This window comes from Miniopterus schreibersii (genome assembly GCF_964146895.1).
Source record: "Miniopterus schreibersii genome assembly, chromosome: 7".
NCBI classification, from domain to species: Eukaryota; Metazoa; Chordata; class Mammalia; order Chiroptera; family Miniopteridae; genus Miniopterus; species Miniopterus schreibersii.
In genome coordinates, this window is record NC_138108.1 from 26,720,529 (window position 1) to 26,743,332 (window position 22,804).

The following is a 22,804-nucleotide window of genomic DNA, read 5'->3' on the forward strand; positions in this document are numbered from 1 at the left end:
TTTAGTTCCAAGATGTCGCCCTCTCCTGATTTTCCTTTTCTCGCTGGGCATGTCTGTGCTGCTTGGCTGGCTTACCGTCCTCTAGATAATGGGACTCCCAAGGACTCGGTCCTGGGGCTGTTTCTCTTTCCTTTCTTTTTTAAAAAAGATATCTTTATTGACTTCAGAGAGAGGAAGGGAGAGGGAGAGAGATACAGAAACATCAGGGATGAGAGACAGCCATTGATCAGCTGCCTCCTGCACGCCCCCTGACTGGGGATGGAGCCCGCAACCCGGGCATGTGCCCTGACGGGGAATCGAACCTTGATCTCCTGGATCCTAGGTCGATGTTCAACCGCTGAGCCACACCGACCAGGCTGTTTCTCTTTTCTAATTGTATTCTCTCTCCAACATAAGCTCATACTTTTATGTCTCATTTTCTCTGGCTGCCATCTACCAAATTTAAATGCCCAGTCTAGATCTTTCCTCTAAGATCCAGACCTCTGTATCCAACCACCTACCTGATGTCTGCATTTTGGTGTCTCCTGGATATGTAAAATTTACAATGATATTTAATAAATAGCACCACAATCTAGCCATAAACACAGAAATTCTTCTTTATTCTTTTGGTCCTCCATATACTCACATCAAAAGCAGTTGCTTGTCCACAAGCCTACTGCCACCACCATTTTCACCTAGAGTCTTCTGCTCTAGCGTTTTATTTTCTCTCCCTACTAGTGTCATCATACTCTTATAATGCTTCATTTATACCAAAGCCACAGGAAAAGTTTAAAAACGTAAAACAACTCTGGCTGGTGTAGCTCAGTAAGTGGGGGCGTCATCCTGTATACTGAAAGGTAGTGAGTTTGATTCCTGATCAGGGCACATTCCCAGGTTGCAGGTTCTATCCCTGGTTGGGGCATGTTTGGAAGGCAACCAATGGATGTTTCTCTCTTACCTCGATGTTTCTCTCTGTCTCTCTGTCTCTGTCCCTCTTTCTCCCTTCCTCTCTCTCAAATCAATTTAAAAAGTAAAAAAATAAGAAAATAAAAATATAAACAGATCATGTCACCACGAAGCCCCCATTGAAGATTTAGACAACTAAATAAGTTAATGACAGTCTCCCCTTTGTAGTTAGAATAAAACCTAGACTCCTTATCCTGACTATGAGGCCAAGCATGTTCCAGTCACTACCTATAGGAGCTCATCATGTGCCACCAAGCTCAGGTCACACTGACCCGCTGACAGTTCCTAGAACAGCACAAGATCTTTTCTCCTCGGGATCTCTGGACAAGCTAGTCCTAAACCAAGGCCCAGCATGACTCAGCATGGTGGGCACGTCTCAGCCTTCGGGTCTGGGTTCAAATGATAGCTCATCAGAAATAACCTCCTTGAACGGCTTATCCAGTGAAGACCCTACTCCACTTCGTTACCCTCTCTTACCACTCTGCTTATTAACTTCAAAGCATTAGTCACACCCTGAAATTTTTCCGTTTCTTTCTTTGTTTTTTGTTTTCTTAATATTTTTGATTGATTTCTTTTTAGAGAAAGAGGAAGGGAGAGGGAGGGAGAAACATCGACGTCAGAGTGAAACGTTGCTCGGTTCCCTCCACATTGCCTCTGCAGGCACCCTGACCGGGAATCAAACCGACGACCTTTTGGTGCACAGGACGACAGTCACCAGCTCAGTCACACCAGCCAGGGCTCTGTTCCATTATTGTCTTTCTCCCCCTTTGCAATCCAAACACCGAGAGACTGGTGACACTGTTTGTCTTAATCTTTTTTAAAGTATATATACATATTTGTACTGATTTATTTGAGAGAGAGACATTGATTTGTTGCTCTGCTTATTTATGCATTCATTGGCTGATTCGTGTATGTGTCCTGACTGAGGACTGAACCCGAAACCTTGGGGTGTGGGGATGACTCTCGAAACAACTGAGCTACCCGGCCAGGGCCTATCTTTATACTTTTTTCCTTAATGCCTGTCAGTTACATAGCAGCCCCTCAAAAGCTGCTGTAGAAATTCCAAAAATCATGCTGCTTGAATCCACTACAAATTCATGGAATCTAACCCAACCTTTTCAGCTGCTATTTACTGCAATCTGCTTTAATACTTAAATAGTTTTATTGCAGAAACATATTTAAGAACAATAGGTGCAAAGGGAAAAAGATCATCGGGACAAATTATATTTTAAAATTAATCATTTCCCCCCAGCCCTAAATGTTTAACCCATCATTAATCTGGCCATTTGCCCAGAACAGTTTCATTCCTAACTCGCTCAGAATGGGCCTGTTGCTGCATGCCTGAACAGCGTTTAACTACCTTCTGCTAAGTTGTTCAGTTTATGGTTTCTTTAATTATATAGGCCTTTAAAAAAATACCTTTTCTGTTCAGCTCACTATATTATGTGCTGTAAAAGATACCAATAAATAGAAGTTAGAGATCCCCTACCCTCATAAAAGTCAAAATATGGAGAGATTAGCAACATACCAAGAAAGATACACAATTTGGTTTAAACTAAGTATTTTCAAAGTAGGGGGAAAGGAGTATTTAAGTTGGGTAAAGGCAAATCAAAGAAATGGCACAGTTTCTGTTACCACTGCTGGGTTCCAGAAACTGCCCAGCCCTATGCATTTAATCTTCATGGTAACGCTGTGGCACAGATACTGCTATTAACCCCATTGTACAAAGGTGGACACGAAGGCTGAGGAAGGTTAAATAATTTGCCCAAGGTCTCACAGCTGGTCATTGGCAGGCCCGGGAGTCAAACCCCAGGCCACTGGTTCTCATGCTCAGCGAGCTGCTTTCTCTGTGCCTGTTGAGGATTTCTGTAGTACAGCGGCACCTCGGTTTCCGAATGTGATCCGTTCCTGAGACCGTTCGAGTTCTGAAAGGTTCGAAAACCGAGGGACCAACAGCTGACAGCTGGGCCTCAGGATCTCGCCCTCAGCGGAAGCCATAGGGCATGTTCGACCTTCGAGGCGTGTTTGAAAACCGAAGCATCTCCTTCCAGGTTTACGGAGTTCATAAACCGAAATGTTCGCCAATGGAGACGTTCGGAAACCGAGGCACCGCTGTAGTTTAAAACCATCATCATATTTCTAAGGAAATTTTTCTTGAAGAAGCTATGGTGATTCTTATTTAATTCAGATGATTGAATTCTAAATTTCCCTCATCTTGCTATTAAAAAAGCAGACGATGAATTTGGATTAAAGGCTAAGTAGTCCTGACGATGTTAGTCACAGTTATATATTTTTGAACTCAGGTAAAAGATCGAATTTATAAAAGCACTGACTTAAGTTTATAAAGCAGCCAATATCTAAGATCAGATGATTGAATTCCCAGTCATTAGACACAAAGCTGAGAGTCCAGGGTACTTCACATTTCTTTTTATAATGATTTACTAACTGAACCCTGCTCTTATTAAAGATTCAAATTTATTAAAAGCCAAAATTATCTTGAAAACAGTGGAGCAGGTATAAAGCACAACTTGTTTCAAGTTAAATAAAAAGTAGCCATTGGTTAAGTTATTTTACTAAATCCTTAGTATCAACCCAGGTATAATCTATAATAACTCATAGTCACTAAATCATGAAGTTCATTGTTTTGCACACACAAACACACACATATGCATTTTCACCAATAATCACAGGCATTCACAACTTAGCCTTTTTGTCATTCCAGTTTTTTCCTTCCTACTTAGCTAATTACCAGAGAAGATAAGAGTCCGTGGACTAGTTTGGAGAGCGGCCTTTCCCAGGGACCAGCTTTCTCACGGGGCCCTAACGGGAGAACAGCGATCTTTGTCGTCTCTTCCCCTCCACTGGTCTGCCTCCTCTATGCACACTGTAGTACGCCCCTGCTTCTGGGCTGCGGGGCCTCATTTACCTAAGATTAAATTAAATGCAAGGAAAAGGTCACTTTCAGTGTGACTCAAAGTGGACACACACAGTGCCACTGTAAATCTCCCTGGGTTTGGCATCCTGCCTTCCAGATGGGTTTGCCTCGGTGTCCTCTTATCTGAACGACTGGCCTGCTGGTGACCCGGTGATCAAGGTCGAGCACTACACAGCAGGAGGGGGGCAGGACAGTGAACGAGGGCCTTGGAGGAGCTTCGGCGCCACTGTGTGCTGACCACATCTCACAGCCGGCAAAGGTGTGACTCGGGACCCAGTTGACATCCACCTGTTGTTTCACATCTTCTGTTTTCCATAAGGCCCTTGTTAACCATGAGAAAGGACATCGTATTTGAAAATCCTTGTCACATTTCCTATAAAACTGTGATTGGGTTGGAGGGAACTTGTATCCCTACTGCCCACTTTCTTAGGTGTTGAAATGAACTGTTTCCTCTGTGGCATTAGCTTTCTTTACCATGTGAGGAATAGATACTCTAATTGGTTAGTGCTGGAGATTTACCGGGCTCTGCTCACAGGTCAGCGGGGCCAAGGCATTAAACGGCTCCTAGGCCTGTCTGTGGAGGCTCCGCTGTTTGTCCTATGCCCGTCTGTCAGCGGGCCCGGCCTGCAGGCCTTGGGTCTGGCCGGGAAGCTTAGCTCCCAGGATGTGATCGCGGACCTATCTCTCCCTCAGGCAGGCCCACTCCCCACATCGCCCCAGACTCCAGACACATTTTGCAGTTTAGGTGTACCAGAGTAATACTTGGGAAGTTTGGGACAAGAGCTTTGCCAGTTAATAAAACTCACATTTTATTCCAACTATTCTTTCCATCAGTTAAACCCTAGAGAAGAGAAAGGGTAGGTCTCCCCGCTGCCCAACATCCCTCATCGAACCAGCTGCATATGGTTTTACATTTAAATACAGTCATGCACCCAGAGCGATGGTTAGGTCAGCGACGGGCCCCATGCAGGACGATGGTCCCATAAGACTATATGAAGCTGAAGAATTCCTGTTGCCTAGTGACGTCACAGCTGTCATGACATCTTAGCACAATGTCACACACGTGTTTGTGGTGAAGCTGGTGTAAACAGACCTGCGCTGTCCGTCATATAAAAAGTACAGCCTGCACAATTATGTACAGTACATAGTACTCGATAATGATAATAAATGACTGTTGCTGGCTTAGGTATTTACTATACTATCCTCTCTACTTGTATTTTAAAAGTTTGCTGTGAAACAGTTCCCCGTGTTACGCCAGCAGCGGCCTCGAACATGTTGTTTACCAACTCTGTCGATCACATCGTTTCCTCTTGTGCTTGACTTAGCCGTGTGGTGTTTCATACAGGCCTGTAGCCCTAGAGCATCAGGCTAGACCACAGTCTGACTGTGTAGCGGGCTGTACCATCGAGGTGGTGTAAGTGCACTCGCTGATGTTCGCACCACAGTGAAATTGCCTGGCGAACACGATCTCCGAATCACACATTTCTCAGAATGTGTCCCGTCCTGAAGGGGTGCATGACTGTATAATTAAAAATTAAATAAAACTAAAACTTCAATCCCTCAGTCTCACTAGCCAGTGGCTACCATATTGGAAAGCATGGATATGGAATATCCCCATCGTTGCACAAAGTCCCGTTGAACAGCACCGTCGGAGTGGGTTTCTATGTACTACTTCACACGTGCTCTCACCAGTACTAGTTGATCTGATTCCAAGAGCTCTACAAGGCCGACGAAGCAGGCATTATTGTTTTACAGATGTTTCCCAGATGACAAAACAGGTGTAAAGTTAAATGAATTGCTCAAGGTCACACAGCAAATTAGGAGCTAAAGCCTAGGTCTGAGTTCATTGCTTCACTTTACAACTGTGCAAATATTACCATGAGTGCTTTCAAGCGCAGATACCTGCATTCAGATCATGAGGCTTTACACAAATGGGTAGCAAGAAAAGTGATTGGGTTTCATTGGATTCCGAATTTGTGTTCTTTGGCTGTGAGTGTAAGACATTCTACTCTAGAGTTCATCCATGTGTTCTTGGAGTGAGAATAAATTCTAAAAGGGACGAGAAATTTAACTCTCATGACACTGGAGATCTACAGAAGGGTATTTGTTCAAATGCTGCCCAGAAGCCACTGGGTCCCTACAATTACATTAAGAACTTTTCTTATGTATTTCCTGGCCCCTGACATTATAATCATTGGCCAATTAAAAATAGAAATCTGATTCTTGTTCACACAAACTAATTGAAAATTCCTTTCCTCTTTTGTCTTTGACATTTAATTATACTGTTGAATTAATTGACTAGGCAAAGTATAAATATTCTTGAAATACGGATGTTAAAACAAAGCACTCAGAACAATGCTTTTCCTTTTAGAACAAGCCTTAGGCTTCTGACCTGGTATAACCTGCATAGTATTCATCTGTACAAGCTGCATATTTAAGGTGTTGTATTAACCTGCTTCTTTTATATTTAGGTGTTTTCATTTATGGATTATTTCTGGATGGAGCTTCCTGGAATAGAAAGATAAAGAAACTTGCAGAATCACATCCCAAAATTCTCTACGATACAGTGCCTGTGGTTAGTATTTTCTAAGGACATATACATGGGGGGCTATTTTACACACACACATACAGTCAGCTCTTGTTATTCAGGATAATTATGTTTCATAAAGGGTTTTTTGTGTGTTTTTAAAGCTGATTTTTAGAGAGAGAAACATCAGCATGAAAGCAAAACATTAATCGGCTGCCTCCTGAATGGCCTCAACCAGAGATCGAAGCTGCAAGCCGAGCATGTGTCCTCACTGGGAATTGAACCCATGACCCTTCAGTGCACAGGATGACGCCAGAGTAAAGCTGCGGCCAGCAATGAATTAGTGAAATGTTAACTGATCAATACATGATCTTGTTTTATTTCTGTTTCTGTTTCAAGACACCTTAATTCATATGTATTGTTCCGTCGTTAACATTGGCCGCGTGGACAGCAGCACTGTAACTCATGCCCAAACTCAGCTTAGAGCATTTTCTCCGTAAGGCACAGCACAGCCTTCTTGCACTTAGGAACACCAGCAGCCCCTCAGCACTACACTTGGGGGTCGTTTTAAACAGAAAAGTCACCACTAACAACTACAAAAAAACAAAAGTGTTTAAAACTGGGCATGAAATAAGCTATCAAAAGGATACTAATTTAGTTGAGAGATAAAGTCAGAATGTCACAGGTTCACTCAGCTGGGATCCTGTTTGTCTCGTGACTCACATTTTTTTCTGCTCTGAGCCTGCCTGCAAATGACCATGAAAATGCAGAGTACTGATTTTAGGGTGACGAATAAATTTTAATGCTCGGCAAATTTGCAAATACAGAACCCAGGAGTGATGAGGCTCAGCTGTATGTATGTATCCACATACACACACACACACTTTATTATGTAATTTTCTCTTACATAAACCTTGACCTAAAAATGTTAAATTTGCAGATTAAAGGATTACTATATGAAAACCACGCACATAAAGTTATGTTCTCTAGGCACCTATCTTCAGCATGGGAAAACTAAACTTTATAAATACTAAGTTTCCATCTGTTACGGCATCATGAGAAAATGGCTATATAGATTTTTACACAATTGGACAGCCTGAGATGGTGATAAAATAGAGGCTGAGGATTTACATGAATTGTTTGTGGGACACTGGGAACAGTTCAGACAGGCAAAAATCCTTCAGAGCAGCTCCAACAGGTACAGTGAGGGACCAGCTGACCGCGAACTGCAAGAAACCCGCCTTTATAGTAAGATACTGTGGCAGAGAAAGTTTCAAAGATGAGACCCAAATTGAAAGTCACAAGGGCAATGTGCAATTTCAGTTGATTGGTATCAAATTTTTTCCTTTCACATGGAAACTCTAAGTAGTTGCTGTGAATAGGAGTTTATAAATAGATGATTCTCCCGAGTAAGGAAGTTACTAAGAAAAATTCTCATTAAGAAAATCTCTTGGTTGAAATGAAACACATCCAACTTGAGTGCTTTAAGTCCTTATACTTACTTAACTGTATCTGAAAAACTGTTCTATGAATCCCCCTTATAATAATCTGGATTCCACGGTTACGTGGGAGAAATAGACTAGCATCCTTATTAGCTCCTTCATGCAATTTGTATTTTGACCTGAGAGACCTAAGAGATCTCTGAAGTGGGTCTGTCAAGCCCAATCACCTCAAAGGATTGCTGTTATTATTACAATAGAAAAATGAATTCAATTAAATTCTAAAACGGTATCTCATCTTTATGACCATAGTTTGTTCTTTATTCAGAGATCAACTTGCCCCCAAATGCTATTTTTGAGATTGGTGAAGTTCAACAATGCTTGCCATTACAGGAACTTGACTGACTCTAAAATCATGTGGGTATCTTGCATATGCATGTATACATAATAGCGACTTTTAAATATTCATCTAAGCCCTGGGCGGTGTGGCTCAGTGGGCTGGAGCTCATCCCATGTGTGGTAGGGTTACAGGTTTGATTCCTGGTCAGGGCACATACCCAACCAATAGACGTTTCTCTCCCTAAAATCAGTTAAAAAAAAAAATATATATATATATATATATATATATATATATATATATATATATATCCTCCACTGAGGATTAAAAAAGAAAAAAATGCACCTAAAATGGGCAGGTTGCCCGGCCGGCCTTGGCTCAGCGGTTGAGCATCGACCTAGGATCTAGGCGATCGTGGTTCGATTCCTGGTCAGGGCACATGCCCGGGTTGCAGGCCGATCCCCAGTTGGGGCCATGCAGGAGGCAGCTGATCAGTGACTCTCTCATCATTGATGTTTCTCTCTCTCTCCCTCTCCTTTCCTCTCTCTGAAATCAATAAAGATATATTTAAAAAATAAAAATAAAAATAAAAATAAAAATAAAAATAAAAAATGGGCAGGTGATCTACTTCCGCCATCACTGACAAAAATCCTATCAGAATATTTTGGGATTGGCCTTTAATTAATAAGGCAACATGATTTTGAGCATCAATGGTAGCAGTTTTTTCTTTTTAAAGTATATCTGACTCCTGTTGGTAAGCACCAAAAGTCATCCCCAGGTAAGTATGGTGGAGAGGTGATGGGTAGTTAATGTTTTTTGACAGAGTAGGCCAAAACCACTATTTTTTCTCAGTTTCTACACCGGTTCTGAAGATAGTTCTGGGAGCTCTAAATGTTTTGAACAATGACAGCACTGCTGACAAAAATAAAAACTATTTGGTTCACAGAAATTTGCAGACATAACTTTAACAACACTGTACATATATTGAAATACAACAGCCTTGACTTCAGTTTTACATACTTTCTTCCAGATGTGGCTCAAGCCGTGTAAGAGGGCAGATATACCAGAACGACCAAGTTACGTTGCTCCGCTGTATAAGACAAGTGAGCGAAGAGGAACGCTGTCCACCACGGGTCACTCCACGAACTTCGTGATTGCCATGACTCTGCCCTCCGACCAGCCCAAGGAGCACTGGATCGGACGGGGGGTAGCCCTGCTGTGTCAGCTTAATTCATAATGAGAAGACGCTATGTCCCGGTTCCTACTCCTTGTTACATGATTGAATAGAAAATATATTTTACTTTTTAAACAATTTATTTAATTTAAATCAATGTGACTAAAGTTATACTTACTTATAAATTTATTAATGTGCAAGTGCCGGCCTTGTTTAAAATGATTCGTACGTCAGTGTAAGGAAATGTCCTGAAATAAAGATCAGGCTAAAGAAAATGCGCTGCTATATTTGCTCATTTTGAATACCTTTATTTTGGGAGCGTTCCATAAGCATTAGGAACATATACATAAAATGACACACCACTGTTGACAATGAAAAAAACAGCATTTGATCATTTCCAGCTTTATAAATTTTTAAAAAAATGATTCAGTCGTAACAAAAAAAAGTTTAGATATTTTAGCAAGTATCACCTTGCAGGACCATAATCACATTTAAGCCACTGACTTATTGTTAATGGAAAAAAATTCACACTGCACCTAGATACTACAGTATTTCTAAGCATAATCACAGCTGATTGAATGCAATGTGATATACACCAAATTTCATAAGGATGTCACACAGTGACAGCATTGTACAAGTAACAGTAATGACCTCCAACAAACGCATGTTAAAGCAGACTGGTCAAGCTAAATGGAATGTTGGAGCCAAACAGAAATGTAGTGGAATTCAGATTGTCTATTAAGACTTGAAATCATACCTTAGAATGATGTGAAAACCAAACACTGGTGGAACCCTAACAAAATACTAGCAGCAACTGGTATAACACTCCTAAAATGTTAAAAAGATCTAACAAAGATAATACCATTTTCGAGAAAATATAAAACTTCATACACTTGAGCATGACCTATTTGCTTTAAATCAGGCGGTTAAGACTGGGAGCATATTCCAACTGTTGCTTTTCATAAATGTTTTTAAATCAAGCAGATTTAATAATGCTGGAATGCAGAATCCGCCTTGGATACAAAAACCCAAGAATGAACTATAAGCACAGCTTGGTTCAGAAAGCAAGGTACTTGAATCACTTGAATTTGGCAGTACTAAATAAAATATCAGCACCTTTTAGCTTGGTTGCTTGAAGGGCCAAGCAATGAGACGAGGACTGTCCTAATTCAGTGCCCAATGCTGAAAATAAGAGACCATGGAGAAAGCCAGAAATAATTTTTCAAATTCAGGCATAAATTAAGAAAATATCCCTAAGCTCCCTTGCTTACAGCATAAAGAAATACTAGCAAATACTCTGTTTAATACCTGGATGCATGTGCTGCTCTCAAAGTTTTGGTTTTTGTTGTAAAATTGTGGAGTTAAAAGGGAAGAGACTGGGGACGGAGGACTGCGTGAAAGCATTATAATGGAATGGAAAGAGTTTGGCTCTCCAGTATTTGAACAATAAGATTTTTAAAGCAGCTACATCGGTAGCCAAGCAGATTAAAAGAAAGCTGCCTGCACAGAATTAAAACACAGCTTAACTGGTACAAATGAAGACCATGTGGCATAGGATGTAAACAGAAAGCTACATGCATCTGACTGTACTACAAATTATTAGGTCAAAATTCAGAATAAACATGGCTTGCACTTCTCACAAATCAATCACAATTATGGTAGGAGAACAGGGCACCTAAAAAAGAGACTAATCCCTATCAGGCACCAATAGCGTGTCTTGGCACAAAATAATCAAGTGATTCCAGCTGAGTTATTTAAATATATCTTCCAAGTCACTTGGTACTTGGAAGATATATTGATAGCCACAGTATCAATGGAGATTATCCTCACAACTTTTTTTTTTAACACTCCATGTACGGATTATGGACATGGTACATTTGGATTTACTGCCAGTCACAGTATGGTCCCAATGCCAAACTGGTAAAGCGATACATACATTTAGAACTTAAATTTCCCAAATAACTAGTTAGTACTGTTAAAGTAGGAAAATTGAATATTTAGACCACGTTTGGGTTCTTTACCTCTGAAATTTTCTAGAGGATTACAATTTTAATAACCAAAAAAACCAACACATTTAACCACATGCTCCAACCTCCTATCCCCACCCCAAACCCGAAAACAAAACAAAAAGTTAAAAAAAAAACACACACAAAAACCCCACCCAAACACCAGTATATTAATACAAAGAACCATTATGAATTTTCCATTAAACTGAAGCTCACACATACAATCACAAATTTCAGTAGTTTAGGCTGCGAGTTTAAACACTATGCAAATATATACAAAAATAGTAACTCTAGATTCAAGAATAAGGGCTTTTCCCAAAGCTAAATCCATACTCTACTGCAGCCTGAGCTTTCCTCTAGGTCCTATACTCTACTTAAGCAATTTCAAAGTCCTCAAATTGATCCCTATAACCACGTGTATATATGCAGCTGACTTAAAGGACACTACGAGTCATTTGCAGCACAAAGAAAAGTCTGCCCAAAGTCCATTTAAAATATTTTAAAGTTTAAGTGATTTTTTTGGTTCAATTTCTATTTCTGCATAGCCACAGGAGTTTCTACTAATAAAGAGCCTACTTTAGTGTTTTATATGGTTATTTTTTTGAAAGTCTTAATCCTATTCCAACACTGTTTCATGGAGTCCCATTTTCTCCTTTCTATATCACAAGGTTTACTTTTTTTTAAAAAAGATCCTTTCACACACAGAAAACAGCACAGAGCACCAGTCTTGGGGGTCGGCTCGAACCTACAGAACTTGTAAGGAGTGCAAGCCACTGACTTTTCTTTGAGCACTGCGTGCGCAGTACAAGGAACAGATGCAAAGCTGCACGGTAACGTTTCGTAATCAGCAGTGATCACCGGGAATGGTCAAAACTGGAAGTCAAACACAATTTTGTCTTCAAAGAGGGCAATCACCAGCATGATGGCAAATCCAAACAGCAGCCCTAAATTCTGAAGAATGAACTGCACCACTGGGCAGGAGCCATGTTCCTCATGGTCGCCGTCGCCATGCAACATTTCTGGAAGCTGGGGAAGAACACACGTAGATAGTCACAAGCAATTTTGTATAATATTCTCAAATATACATTTTTTTTTACATTTTTCTACTTAAGAACACTAATAAGCATAGCTACAAATAAAATAATTACTTTATTGAACACAATGCTAACCATAACATATTTCAGGCAAACACTGAGAAAGAAATTTTATGCTCTGGCTATGTACTAAGTAAACACTAAATCTGTTCCCTCCTCACTCTCCAACAAACACATAATATATGCGTTCATTTTTATAAAGTTACTTACTGTCCAATGACCTTATCAATTCTGACATTTACTTTATGCTGAAGTATACGACAACTAATTATTGTCAATAACTCTCAGAAAAAAACACCCCAAGTCCCACATTTACTCATCCAACTTAAGCTCACTGAGAAAGAAAGATTCCTTTCTGGGATATCTAATTCAAAACTATCGTTTCTTTACCCTTTTCTATTTAAAATTCTCATTTCCAGCTGCACGTGACAGCAAGGATAGACATTTACAGACGATTCCAAATTGGCCCCCTCTGCCCTTAAGTACCACTTTTCCTTCCAACAACAGACACAGAACACAGTGTACCCAAGCTATCCAGCCTAACTCCTACCAAGTTATGGCACTGCCTTCACGGTGTACTCTGTTCTCTTAGTAGTGATACAATTTTAAACATTTGAAAGTTTCCAGTATCTTTAAAGGTACAGTGCTTTGAAAAGTTTATAGTTCAACTTCTAAAGCATAACACTTAAGAATAATACATAGTTCAAAGTATAAAACTTAAATCTTTAATTTCTAAGTAAATTAGATTTGAAGAAATACTTGTGCATTATTAAAGCACAAATTCTTTCTACCCAAACCTCATCAAAATTCTGAGAGAACTGCTACTTCCAATTTTCACTTTCACTTCTCTGTTTATTGTTTTTCTAGTTTGCCATGACTATCTATAGAAAGATGACACTGATGTGCTACTCTCTTAGTCACTAAGCTTTACTCCAAACAATACCTTGGTGTTTTGAGGTTTAGGGAGCAGAAATGTAGTGTGAAGTACATAATACCTGCCTGAGAAGAAACACCATTATTTATTAAGTAATGAGCACAGTTCATTCAATTAGCATGCTCTGACAGCGCTACAGTATATTTAACAATCTCGAGGCCCACTGAAGAAGCACTTCCTGCTGGCCATCTATGCTGTGTAGAAGTCTGTGGCAGTCTTGTACAATAGCTAGTGGAGGCTACTGTTCTTGTCCAACAGAGTTAGGCCGTTGTGACAGAAGGCACTACAAATGGTAGAGCTGAGTAACTGTGACAGAGACTACATCATCCACAGTGCCTAAATATTTACTATCTAACCCTTTACAGAAAGTTTGCCAACCCCTGGATTAAGACTAAAACTGGCAACTTCCTACCTATGATTCTAGTAAGAAGACTATTTTCCCCAAGTTTTTATTGGTGAAAAACTTCTGATATTGATGTTCCTTAATAAGATGTTTCACAGAAATACACCCTCTAGATATGTGCACATAACCAGCTAGAACAGGGACTGTTTCTTCCGCACATTCAAGTCTCTCCCGAATGCCAACACCATACTGTTCGTCATAACCACAGCTAAGAGCCAGCCAGTACGGACTGGTAAGGCCACACTTGTTAAAATGCAACAATGCTTCCATATGGGTTAATTAACAGCTGCTATCAAAAGCCCCCTAAAACCAGATACCTCTCCATCTGGATATTGTAAAGTTACTTCAAACTAAAACTGCTGGAACTGTTGCTAACTTATTAAATGTCTACAAATTTAATGAAAATGTCCTCTCTGCAAATACTCCAGGTGGAGTGATCAGCAAGAGGCAGCGTGTGCTTCCTGGGGGAAAGGGGGAGGGAATGAGGGCAGTTAGGAAAACTGGAGGCAGGGAGGGAATGGAAATGCTCAAGGAGGATGGGACACTTTCAAGGTCAAAACGAGAACTTCAGGGCTTTAACTCTGAAAAAGATGGAAAACCACTTGAGGGTTTGAATACACAAGCCACACGGTCTAATCGTGGAAGCATCACTGAAAAGATCACTGCAGCTGGTGTGTTGACACAGTGCTGTGGTGTCGGGACAAGGGCAAAAGCAGGGGGCAGCTAAAAGGGGAGGGTGATGGTGGGTAGAACGAGAGAGAGAGGAGTAGAGGAGAGGTGGGTAGGGGACGGGGCCCTCAGGCCTACAGTTAGAAATACGGGAAATGACATGAATCCCTTGGAATATAATTTTCTGCAGAAGACTGGCTTACCCAGGAGGTACAGTATCTCTTTCTTGTTTGCCATTTTCTTAACAAAATACTTCCACCCCCAAATTACAAAATCTTCATAGTAATATACTAATCCTGTAATTATATCTCTAAATGCTACTGATGATTACTTTGAACAGTAACATCATTTGGTCAAAAATCTTTAGCATCTCAACTAGTTTTCAATTGAAATATCTTAAATATCTTTCCTACTTAAGTATCTTTCCCTAATAGATTTAGGATATCGCGTCTTTAAAATGGGTTATATTTTCTGAAAATATTAGTCTTTCAAACTACATCCAAAGATTTCTTCCATTTTTGGAAGTTGTGTTCTACTTACAGATTCAGTGTAACAACAGAAATGTAAAATAAGATCTTACCATATCCACCAAGGCTACATAGAGGAACATGCCAGCAGTGACGGCAAAGATCCAGAGAGTGATGTTGTTGGCGTACTGGCCCACAGCTGTGCCGATGAGCATGCCGACGTAAGCCATCATGGCAGACAGGAGGTTGTACACAATGGCTTGCTTTACTGTCATGCCAGCTTTAAGAAGAACTGCAAAATCACCTGCAATTAAGACATAAGTGAGAGTTTTAAAACCATAAGAAATTACACAAATTTAGGAAAATACCAATAAAAACAAAATTACATGATATAAAAAGATAAGCTTTAATAACTGGAATCTTGTTATGAAAATTTTTTACTTACGAAATTAAACCTTTATACACACAAAAACTTGGGTGAATCTCAAAAGCATGATACTGAAGACAGTAGGTTATATATGACTCCACGTATATGGTAGTCTAAAAAAGATGAAACTATAGTGATGGAGACTCTTCAATGCTCACTAGGGAGCAGGGATGAAAAGGGGTGCGACTATAAAGGGAGAGCATGAGGGGGCTTGTTAGGATGATGGAGTTCTTCCGTATCCTGGCGGCGGTGGTAGTTACACATATCTATATACACCTTGAAATTCAAAAGGTAGCACATCAAAAAAACTACATCAAAGAGCAAGGTCAATTTTACTATACAACATGAAATGTAAAAAAATTTTTAAAAGGACAAAAAAAAAAAAGTCAAGAAAATCACAACACTACTCTTTTTGTGAGAAACAAAGCTCTGTGCTATGATTTGTTCTTTTTTCAAAGGGAAATGACCTAAGTAAGAACAGAGGTAACAGGCTCTGAATATATTATATTGCATGCTGTTTACGTTTTTCCTAGAAAAACATTAAATCTTAATTCTGAAAATGTGAAATATGTAAAAAATAAGACTTTTTTCACTTATCTGTCTAACGTTGGAACACTAGGGAAAAAGGATCAGAGCAGTGAGCCGCAAGAGTTTTTAAAATATGCAATACCTGACGCTTTAGGCAGGGGCACTGACCTCTTTTCCCTTAGATCGTCAAATAAAAAAATGACAACAGCCAACACAATAGGTGTCCTGTGTAAATGAATCAAAATTATACCTATATTTTTTGTCACATCGGCAAAAAATGTATTTTTTGGTGTGCCACAGAATTTTAGTAATTAGTTTATGTGCCATGAGATGAAAAAGGTTGAAAATCGCTAGCTTAGAGAGAGAGGTTACTAGAAGAGCAAAAATGCTGTAAGAAATAAAAGTCTTGGAGCTAAAGGGTCAAACTAATAGTTTTACTAATTATAACAAACTTTTTTTAGTTACTAAATATACATACATTCACTTAATTATTGAACACTTAGCATATGCAAGGTAAGGTAGGATTTTGGGGCTTCTTTCTCATAAAATATTTGACGAAAAATATGTGACCTGTTAACTAAGTTAACAAAGAAATTAGTGCAAGGCATTATTTTTGCATGTTCTAAGAAACTGCTACAAACTACATACTGCAACATTATTTGGGAAAATTAAGATAATATACCTAAGGAGATTATCTACCAATGGCTTCAAAATTGCCATTCTCCAGTTTCCATCTAATATTATCTCCTTACACCTTTTCTCCGTGGATCCTAAATACTTACTTCTCCTGGGTGAAGCCTGGATTCAACAATATCAGCTTTCACCTCTTCTCTCCCACAGAGTTTTAATTTCCTCTGACCTTTCTTTCTCAGCTTCCTTGAAAGAGCTCTCTAACTTCTTCCTCTACAAATTTCCTGGCCATATTTTCAATAATTCACCCACCAATTGTGCTAAAGGGACAATTTCACTTAGCAAGGGGTTGGAGAATACAAAATGAGACTATAGAAGTCTTTTATAATTTCAAAATAGGGCTTTACAAGGAGCATTACTTAATGCTCAATGAAAAAATGTACCATAGGTAAAACTGTCAAATTGGACGCAACCCCTGGTATTACTAGGTAGCAAAATGACTTACTTCATCCCCTGAAAAACCACCGAACCGCCTGAGTTAGCTAATCAAGATTCAAGATATATTACTTTTAGTTAGTATTTTTTAGCGAAATCTTTAGGGTTCTCTCTATACAATAGCATGTCATCTGCAAATAAAGACAGTTTTACTTCCTCCTTAATTATCCTGGAATGTGACATATTATATTGTACTGCTAACACCTTAACCTACTAAGTCGGGAGGGGACCTCCCATCGACCTGCCATGCTTCTACCTCAGCCTGCACGGGATGGATTTTCCCCTTGATTTAAGTTCTCAGGAAGAAGCTTCTATGTCTCTCTCTATATTCTGTTCCTCTCCAAGTAAGAACAAGTACTTGAATCAAAGAAGAGATATCCATCTGGCCCTGTTTTATCAAAGTGCCCCATTACTGGGCCGTGAAGGCAACAATTAGGCTCCACCACCTTTTGTTTTGCTGCTGTTGTTGATCTTCCTTTAGTTCTGGTCAGCAGACAACTTCCTACCTTTTTGATGGACACAAGGGCCAAGGCCTTTTCTGTCACCTCAGGAGAAGGAAGACGGGTACTTTCTTTATGCTCTCTCTGTCCTAGGAGCCTAGGCAGCTAGAATATGAGGCCATTTGGTCTAATACTAGGTGCTAAATATGTAAAATGTGGTAAATGCAACACCTTTGAGCACTGGGTAGAAGCTACATATTAAATTAACTCATGGTAACCTGGATGGAGTTTAAAAACAATGATTAGTAACATAAGGGAAAAAAAGAATGGGATATAACAATACTGTTTACATAAATTAAAAATACGTAATACAAAACAATACACTTTTAGGAGCGTATCACAAAAATTATACAATAAGAAAATAATGACACTGTACTTGCCATCAGCCACTTTTTATGCTTTGTTACTTCTAAAATTTGGATGCATTTATAACTGAAGAAGTCTTAGATTTGATGAAGTATGGTAAAATTTTAAAGGTTACATTACCTAACTCGTGTGGCAGCTCATGACAGAAGACAGCTATGGAAGTACTGATTCCTCCCGTCAACCCAGCACTGAAAGCTGCTCCTGAGATGAGGGAGGGGAAAATAGTAAGTGACCTTTACTGATCTATCTTTCCATTTTCATTAATAATGAAAGTGCAGTCTCTTTTGCCTATCTAAATTACGTAATATATGGGAGACTCACTTACCTTAAAACTATAGTTTTTGAACATACAGTGAGGTTCAGCAGGTGTTGACAACCAGAAAAAGAGCTATTCAGTGAAAGAAATATTACCTACTAAATTAAAATTTTTAGTTTGTAACCTTTTAACTCACTAATAGCTTAGAAGTAGTAATGGTTTTCAGTATTTCAATCTCTGAGTGGTAGTTTGATGTTCAATTTTACTCATATAAGGTCATTTATAGATAGTTAAATGGCTAATATCCTTATCCAAACTTCTCTGGGCCTAGAGCACAAGTGGTACAAAGAATTATTTGTCTGATTGCCTTGAAGACTGAGGTCAGAGGCATAAATTGCATTTAACTCTACTAGTAAAATCTAATTCTAGTAAAAAATGCATCTAATTCTGCCAGGGCAGTGTGGCTCAGTGGTTGAGCATGGCACTATGAACCAGGAGACACGGTTTGATTCCCAGTCAGGGCACATGCCTAGGTTTCAGGCTCAATCCCCAGTAGGGGGTGCACAGGAAGCAAGTGATCAATGACCCTCTCATCACTGATGTTTCTATCGCTCTCTCCCTCTCCCTTCCTCTCTTTGAAACCAATAAAAACATATGTTTTAAAATTATACGTTTAAAAATATACGTTTTAAAATTAAATGCCTCTCATTTTACTAGTAAAACATTGGCAGCCACTGTGGATTCAAAAATATGATCTTTCCTTTCTGAAAGATATCAAATTGAAGTCTACTTCTGAGTAATTATTTAATAGAGTCTGGATTTCAAAGAAAATCATGTATTAATCACATTTATTGTCCTCCTAAACTGGCAATACCAGTTTTCATTAGCAAGATTCTAATATAATATATTTGAATCTAGTACAATGGATTCGTTTTCTTTAAATATACCTTTATTCATTTCAGAGGGAGGAAGAGAGAGGGAGAGAGAAAGAGAGAGACAGAAACATCAATGATGAGAGAGTCGTCATTGATCAGCTGCCTCCTACACGCCCCCGACTGGGGATCGAGCCCTCAACCGGAGCATGTGCCCCGACTGGGAATTGAACCGTGATCTCCTGGATCCTAGAGTCAATGCTCAACTGCTGGGCCACACCCGGCCGGGCAAATTCTTTAACATTATAAAATTTTTCTTCATCTTTTTAGATGTAAAAAAAATTATTAAATCCAAAATTGCAATTAATTTGTTCTCATTCAGGCTTGTGTAAATGTATTTGAAAATATAATGTTAAGGTAGCTTTTTCAATATGGTAATGTCTTGAATAAAATTATTAAAGTATATTATAACCCCAATAAATTCAATTAAAAATTTTTTTAAATGTTTACAAACCCACAAATAAATGAATCACACAAAAAAAGAAGCCCTGGCTGGTGTGGCTCGGTGGTAAGAGTTGGCCTGTGCACCAAAAGCTCTCGGGTTTGATTCCCAATCAAGCACGTACCTGGGTTATAGGTTGGATCCCAGCCTCAGTCAGGGTGCGAGTGGAAGGTAACTAATCAATGTATCCCTCTGACATCAATATTTCTCTCTCTCCCCCCTCCCCTCCTCCTTCCCACTCTCTCTTAAAAAAAAAAAAAATCCAATGGAAAAAAATCCTCGGGGGAGGATTAACAAAAAAACAAACATCTGTTTACACGTTCAAAGAAAAACCCACTGAAATTATACCTTTATGCCCCCAACTAAACTCATCAAAAATATTAACATAGCCTTTAGAAAAACCAAATGACAGGAGTAATATATAATAGTATATTTGTTAAGCTCCACATTTTAATCTTATATATTACAGTTCATAAGGTTAATACTGAAATAGTAGAAGAAAGTCTTAAAGAACAACAAACTAGAACCCAAGTTTCCAGGGAGCTTACCAATGGCCAGCCCATCGCTGAAGTTGTGGATGCCGTCCCCCATGATTACCATCCAAGCTATATTAGCTATTCCTGTTTCCTTCAGATCTGACCCGGAATGACAGGGACCATGGGAATGATGAGAGTGCTTGTGGTGCCACTGATGGTCATGCTTCCTCAGCGCAGTCTTACTCTCGTCGAGGTGGTTGTGCACAGCAGCGTGGAGGTCGTGCTCGTCAGCGGCGTGGAATCCATCGCTGTGAGCATGGTCCACTATTTTCTCCTCTTCTGCACATAGGTAAGCTTTAGGAGGGGATTCCTGTTGGCCTTCTAAATCTGTCAGCTCAGTTTCATTAAGTCGATCTTCAGAAACAACTGAGTCATCAGTTCCTACATTTACAACAGCAAAGAATATGCTTTATCAACAAGTAAATGAATGCATATTTGCTAATTTAAACAGAGGGAGAATAGCATTGTACTCAACATTTCTTAAGTGAATGTCTTTTAAAAGTCACTAAGTAAATAAGTATATAAAAGCAAATAAAATAAATATTTGTGAGCACACATAAAACCAACTTGGGTTCTGAGGGTCCCAAAAGGTGCACCAGATGATGGAAGGGACTGAAAGGAGTAGCAGGCAAAGTGAGAAGAAAACTTGGCAACGCTGATGATACTGGGGAACTTAAGGAGTACATCATGAACAGCTATGAAAATCAAAGGGTGAAAAGTTACTGTAGCATTTACAGATAATAAAATGAACCCCTAACTTTTCAGAAAAAGAACAAACCTTAAAGTTTACCCACTATAACCTTCTCTCACTATGTAAGAAAAAAAAAGACAAAATTTAATAATTTGCAATGCTCCACCTATCTGACAATACTCCTCAGATCATTACTAGAATAAAGTTCAGAAATTCATATAAATGACAAAATTTGTTTTGTTTTTTAATTGAGGTTGGCCTCTTACCTAGTTTTCAAGTTATTTATTGTGTGACAAAGATCTTAATACTTCCCAAACTGTATTTTGGGGCAGAGTCTACAGTTAGGGTCTAAGCTGTTTCTTTTCTGCAGAAATCATTGGTACACTCAGGGGGAACACAAAGGGGGAAATATCAGATTAAAATTTTCTTTATGTTTCCCTGAAAATTGTAAGCCACCTTATTACATCTATCAGGCAACAGAATAGATGGTGGATCAGCAGAGATTTTAAGTATAGACCCCATTCTCCTTTAAGTGCAAAGGCTGATTCTCCCTTTTCCATAGGAAACCAATCACATGTGAAGGGCACAAAGATCTTACATTGCCAAGAAATAAAATTTACACTGCCCAGCCAGGCGTGGCTCAGCGGTTGAGCATTGACCTAGGATCCAGATCTGGTTCGATTCCCAGTTGGGGCACATGCCCGGGTTTCGGGCTCGATCCCCAGTCGGGGGCGTGCAAGAGGCAGCCAATCAACGATGACTCTCTCATCATTGATGATTCTATCTCTCTCTCTCCCTCTCTCTTCCTCTGAAATCAATATATATTTAAAAAAAGAAGAAAAAAATTACACTAATCTACCACTTACAAAGCCTTTTTGTTTCATTCTTTGTTTTCTGTAAAGTAAAAAAAGTTCAATGTTTTCGCCCTGTAGTATAATTAAAAGTACAATGTTTTTGCCCTGTAATAAAATTAATTCCAGTATAAATAAGGCTGAAATGAACAAAAAAAAACTAACAACAGCACAATTAAGATATACTCACAATTAAGAAAATTCAAGTTAGAAACTAAAATTAGGGACGCCACAAAGACAAATTTCAAATAACCCAGATACAGTTTAGAAGCTATATTTCAATTGTTATGTTTTAAAGTTTCTCTTTAGTCAGAACTGTTGTCTACCGGCAAGAGGCTTGAGCTGAAGCCAGTCAGCATCTGGTGTATTATTTAACTTATGATCTGAAAGCTTCCTTCCAATACTCGATTCTTCTGTGCTCTGCTTCATAAACCATTTCTGTTTCCCCTGGGGAGAAAAAAAAATCTGGTATTAGTATCAAATCTGCAGCCACAATTAGCAACAATATTCACTTATTAACAGCTATGGTGATAACTGGTGGTAACTTTATGCATAAATTATTTAGTAGAGAAATGAGAAAAAAACTTTAGCAATTAATCAAGGGAGTCTAATCAGCCCTGCTGGGCGTGGCTCAGCATTTGAGCATCGACCTAGGATCCAGGTGATTGGGGTTCGATTACCGGTCAAGGTACATGCTGGGGTTGCGGGCTCGATCAATGACTCTCTCATCATTGATGTTTCTCTCTCTCTCTCTCTCTCTCCCCCTTTCCTTTCCTCTCTCTGAAATCCATAAAGATATATTTTTTTAAAAAAAGGGGGGGGGAGTCTAATCAGATGAAAAAATCCAACTATCTTTGTTGGTTGGTTTTATTTTTTCTGAATACTCAACCAAAAGGTTCAAATCCATCTAACTCAAAGTTAAAAATAGGATACCCGGCACCATATTTTCGTATGCAACCCACATGAAATGTGTGAAATACATGTAATCTCTCTATCTAATAGTGTGTGGGAATTGGAAGGTCCAAAAACTAATGCTTATTCCTTTGAACTGTATTCTGTGATTAACGCAATCTCACATTTCCCTATTGTGACATAATGAACAGAGTCAAACCTGAGTTAATACACCATATTTGCAGTTAATTTCTATGAAACTTTTGTTAAATTTATTAAGCATAAGAATATTCATCTGTAAAGTGAAAATGATAGATTATGAGGATTAA

At 39.1% G+C, this 22,804-nt stretch overlaps 2 protein-coding genes across 3 annotated transcripts in view; one reads left to right on the forward strand and one right to left on the reverse strand.

Annotated features, from left to right (window-relative positions):
- DNAH7 (dynein axonemal heavy chain 7) overlaps nt 1-9,644 on the forward strand; it is a 185,047-nt gene extending 175,403 nt beyond the window's left edge. The window contains exons 64-65 of the mRNA XM_081142085.1: nt 6,352-6,455; nt 9,214-9,644. Of these exons, the coding sequence (XP_080998211.1) occupies nt 6,352-6,455; nt 9,214-9,420 (311 nt within the window). The 3' untranslated portion in view covers nt 9,421-9,644. The remainder of the gene's footprint in view (nt 1-6,351; nt 6,456-9,213) is intronic.
- The window catches only part of SLC39A10 (solute carrier family 39 member 10), a 36,545-nt gene continuing 23,374 nt past the window's right edge, over nt 9,634-22,804 (reverse strand). For both annotated transcript variants that reach the window (XM_081142083.1, XM_081142084.1), the window contains exons 6-10: nt 21,911-22,031; nt 20,055-20,423; nt 17,997-18,077; nt 15,044-15,234; nt 9,634-12,389 (exon numbers count right to left, since the gene is read on the reverse strand). In XM_081142083.1, the coding sequence (XP_080998209.1) occupies nt 12,231-12,389; nt 15,044-15,234; nt 17,997-18,077; nt 20,055-20,423; nt 21,911-22,031 (921 nt within the window). In that variant the 3' untranslated portion in view covers nt 9,634-12,230. The remainder of the gene's footprint in view (nt 12,390-15,043; nt 15,235-17,996; nt 18,078-20,054; nt 20,424-21,910; nt 22,032-22,804) is intronic.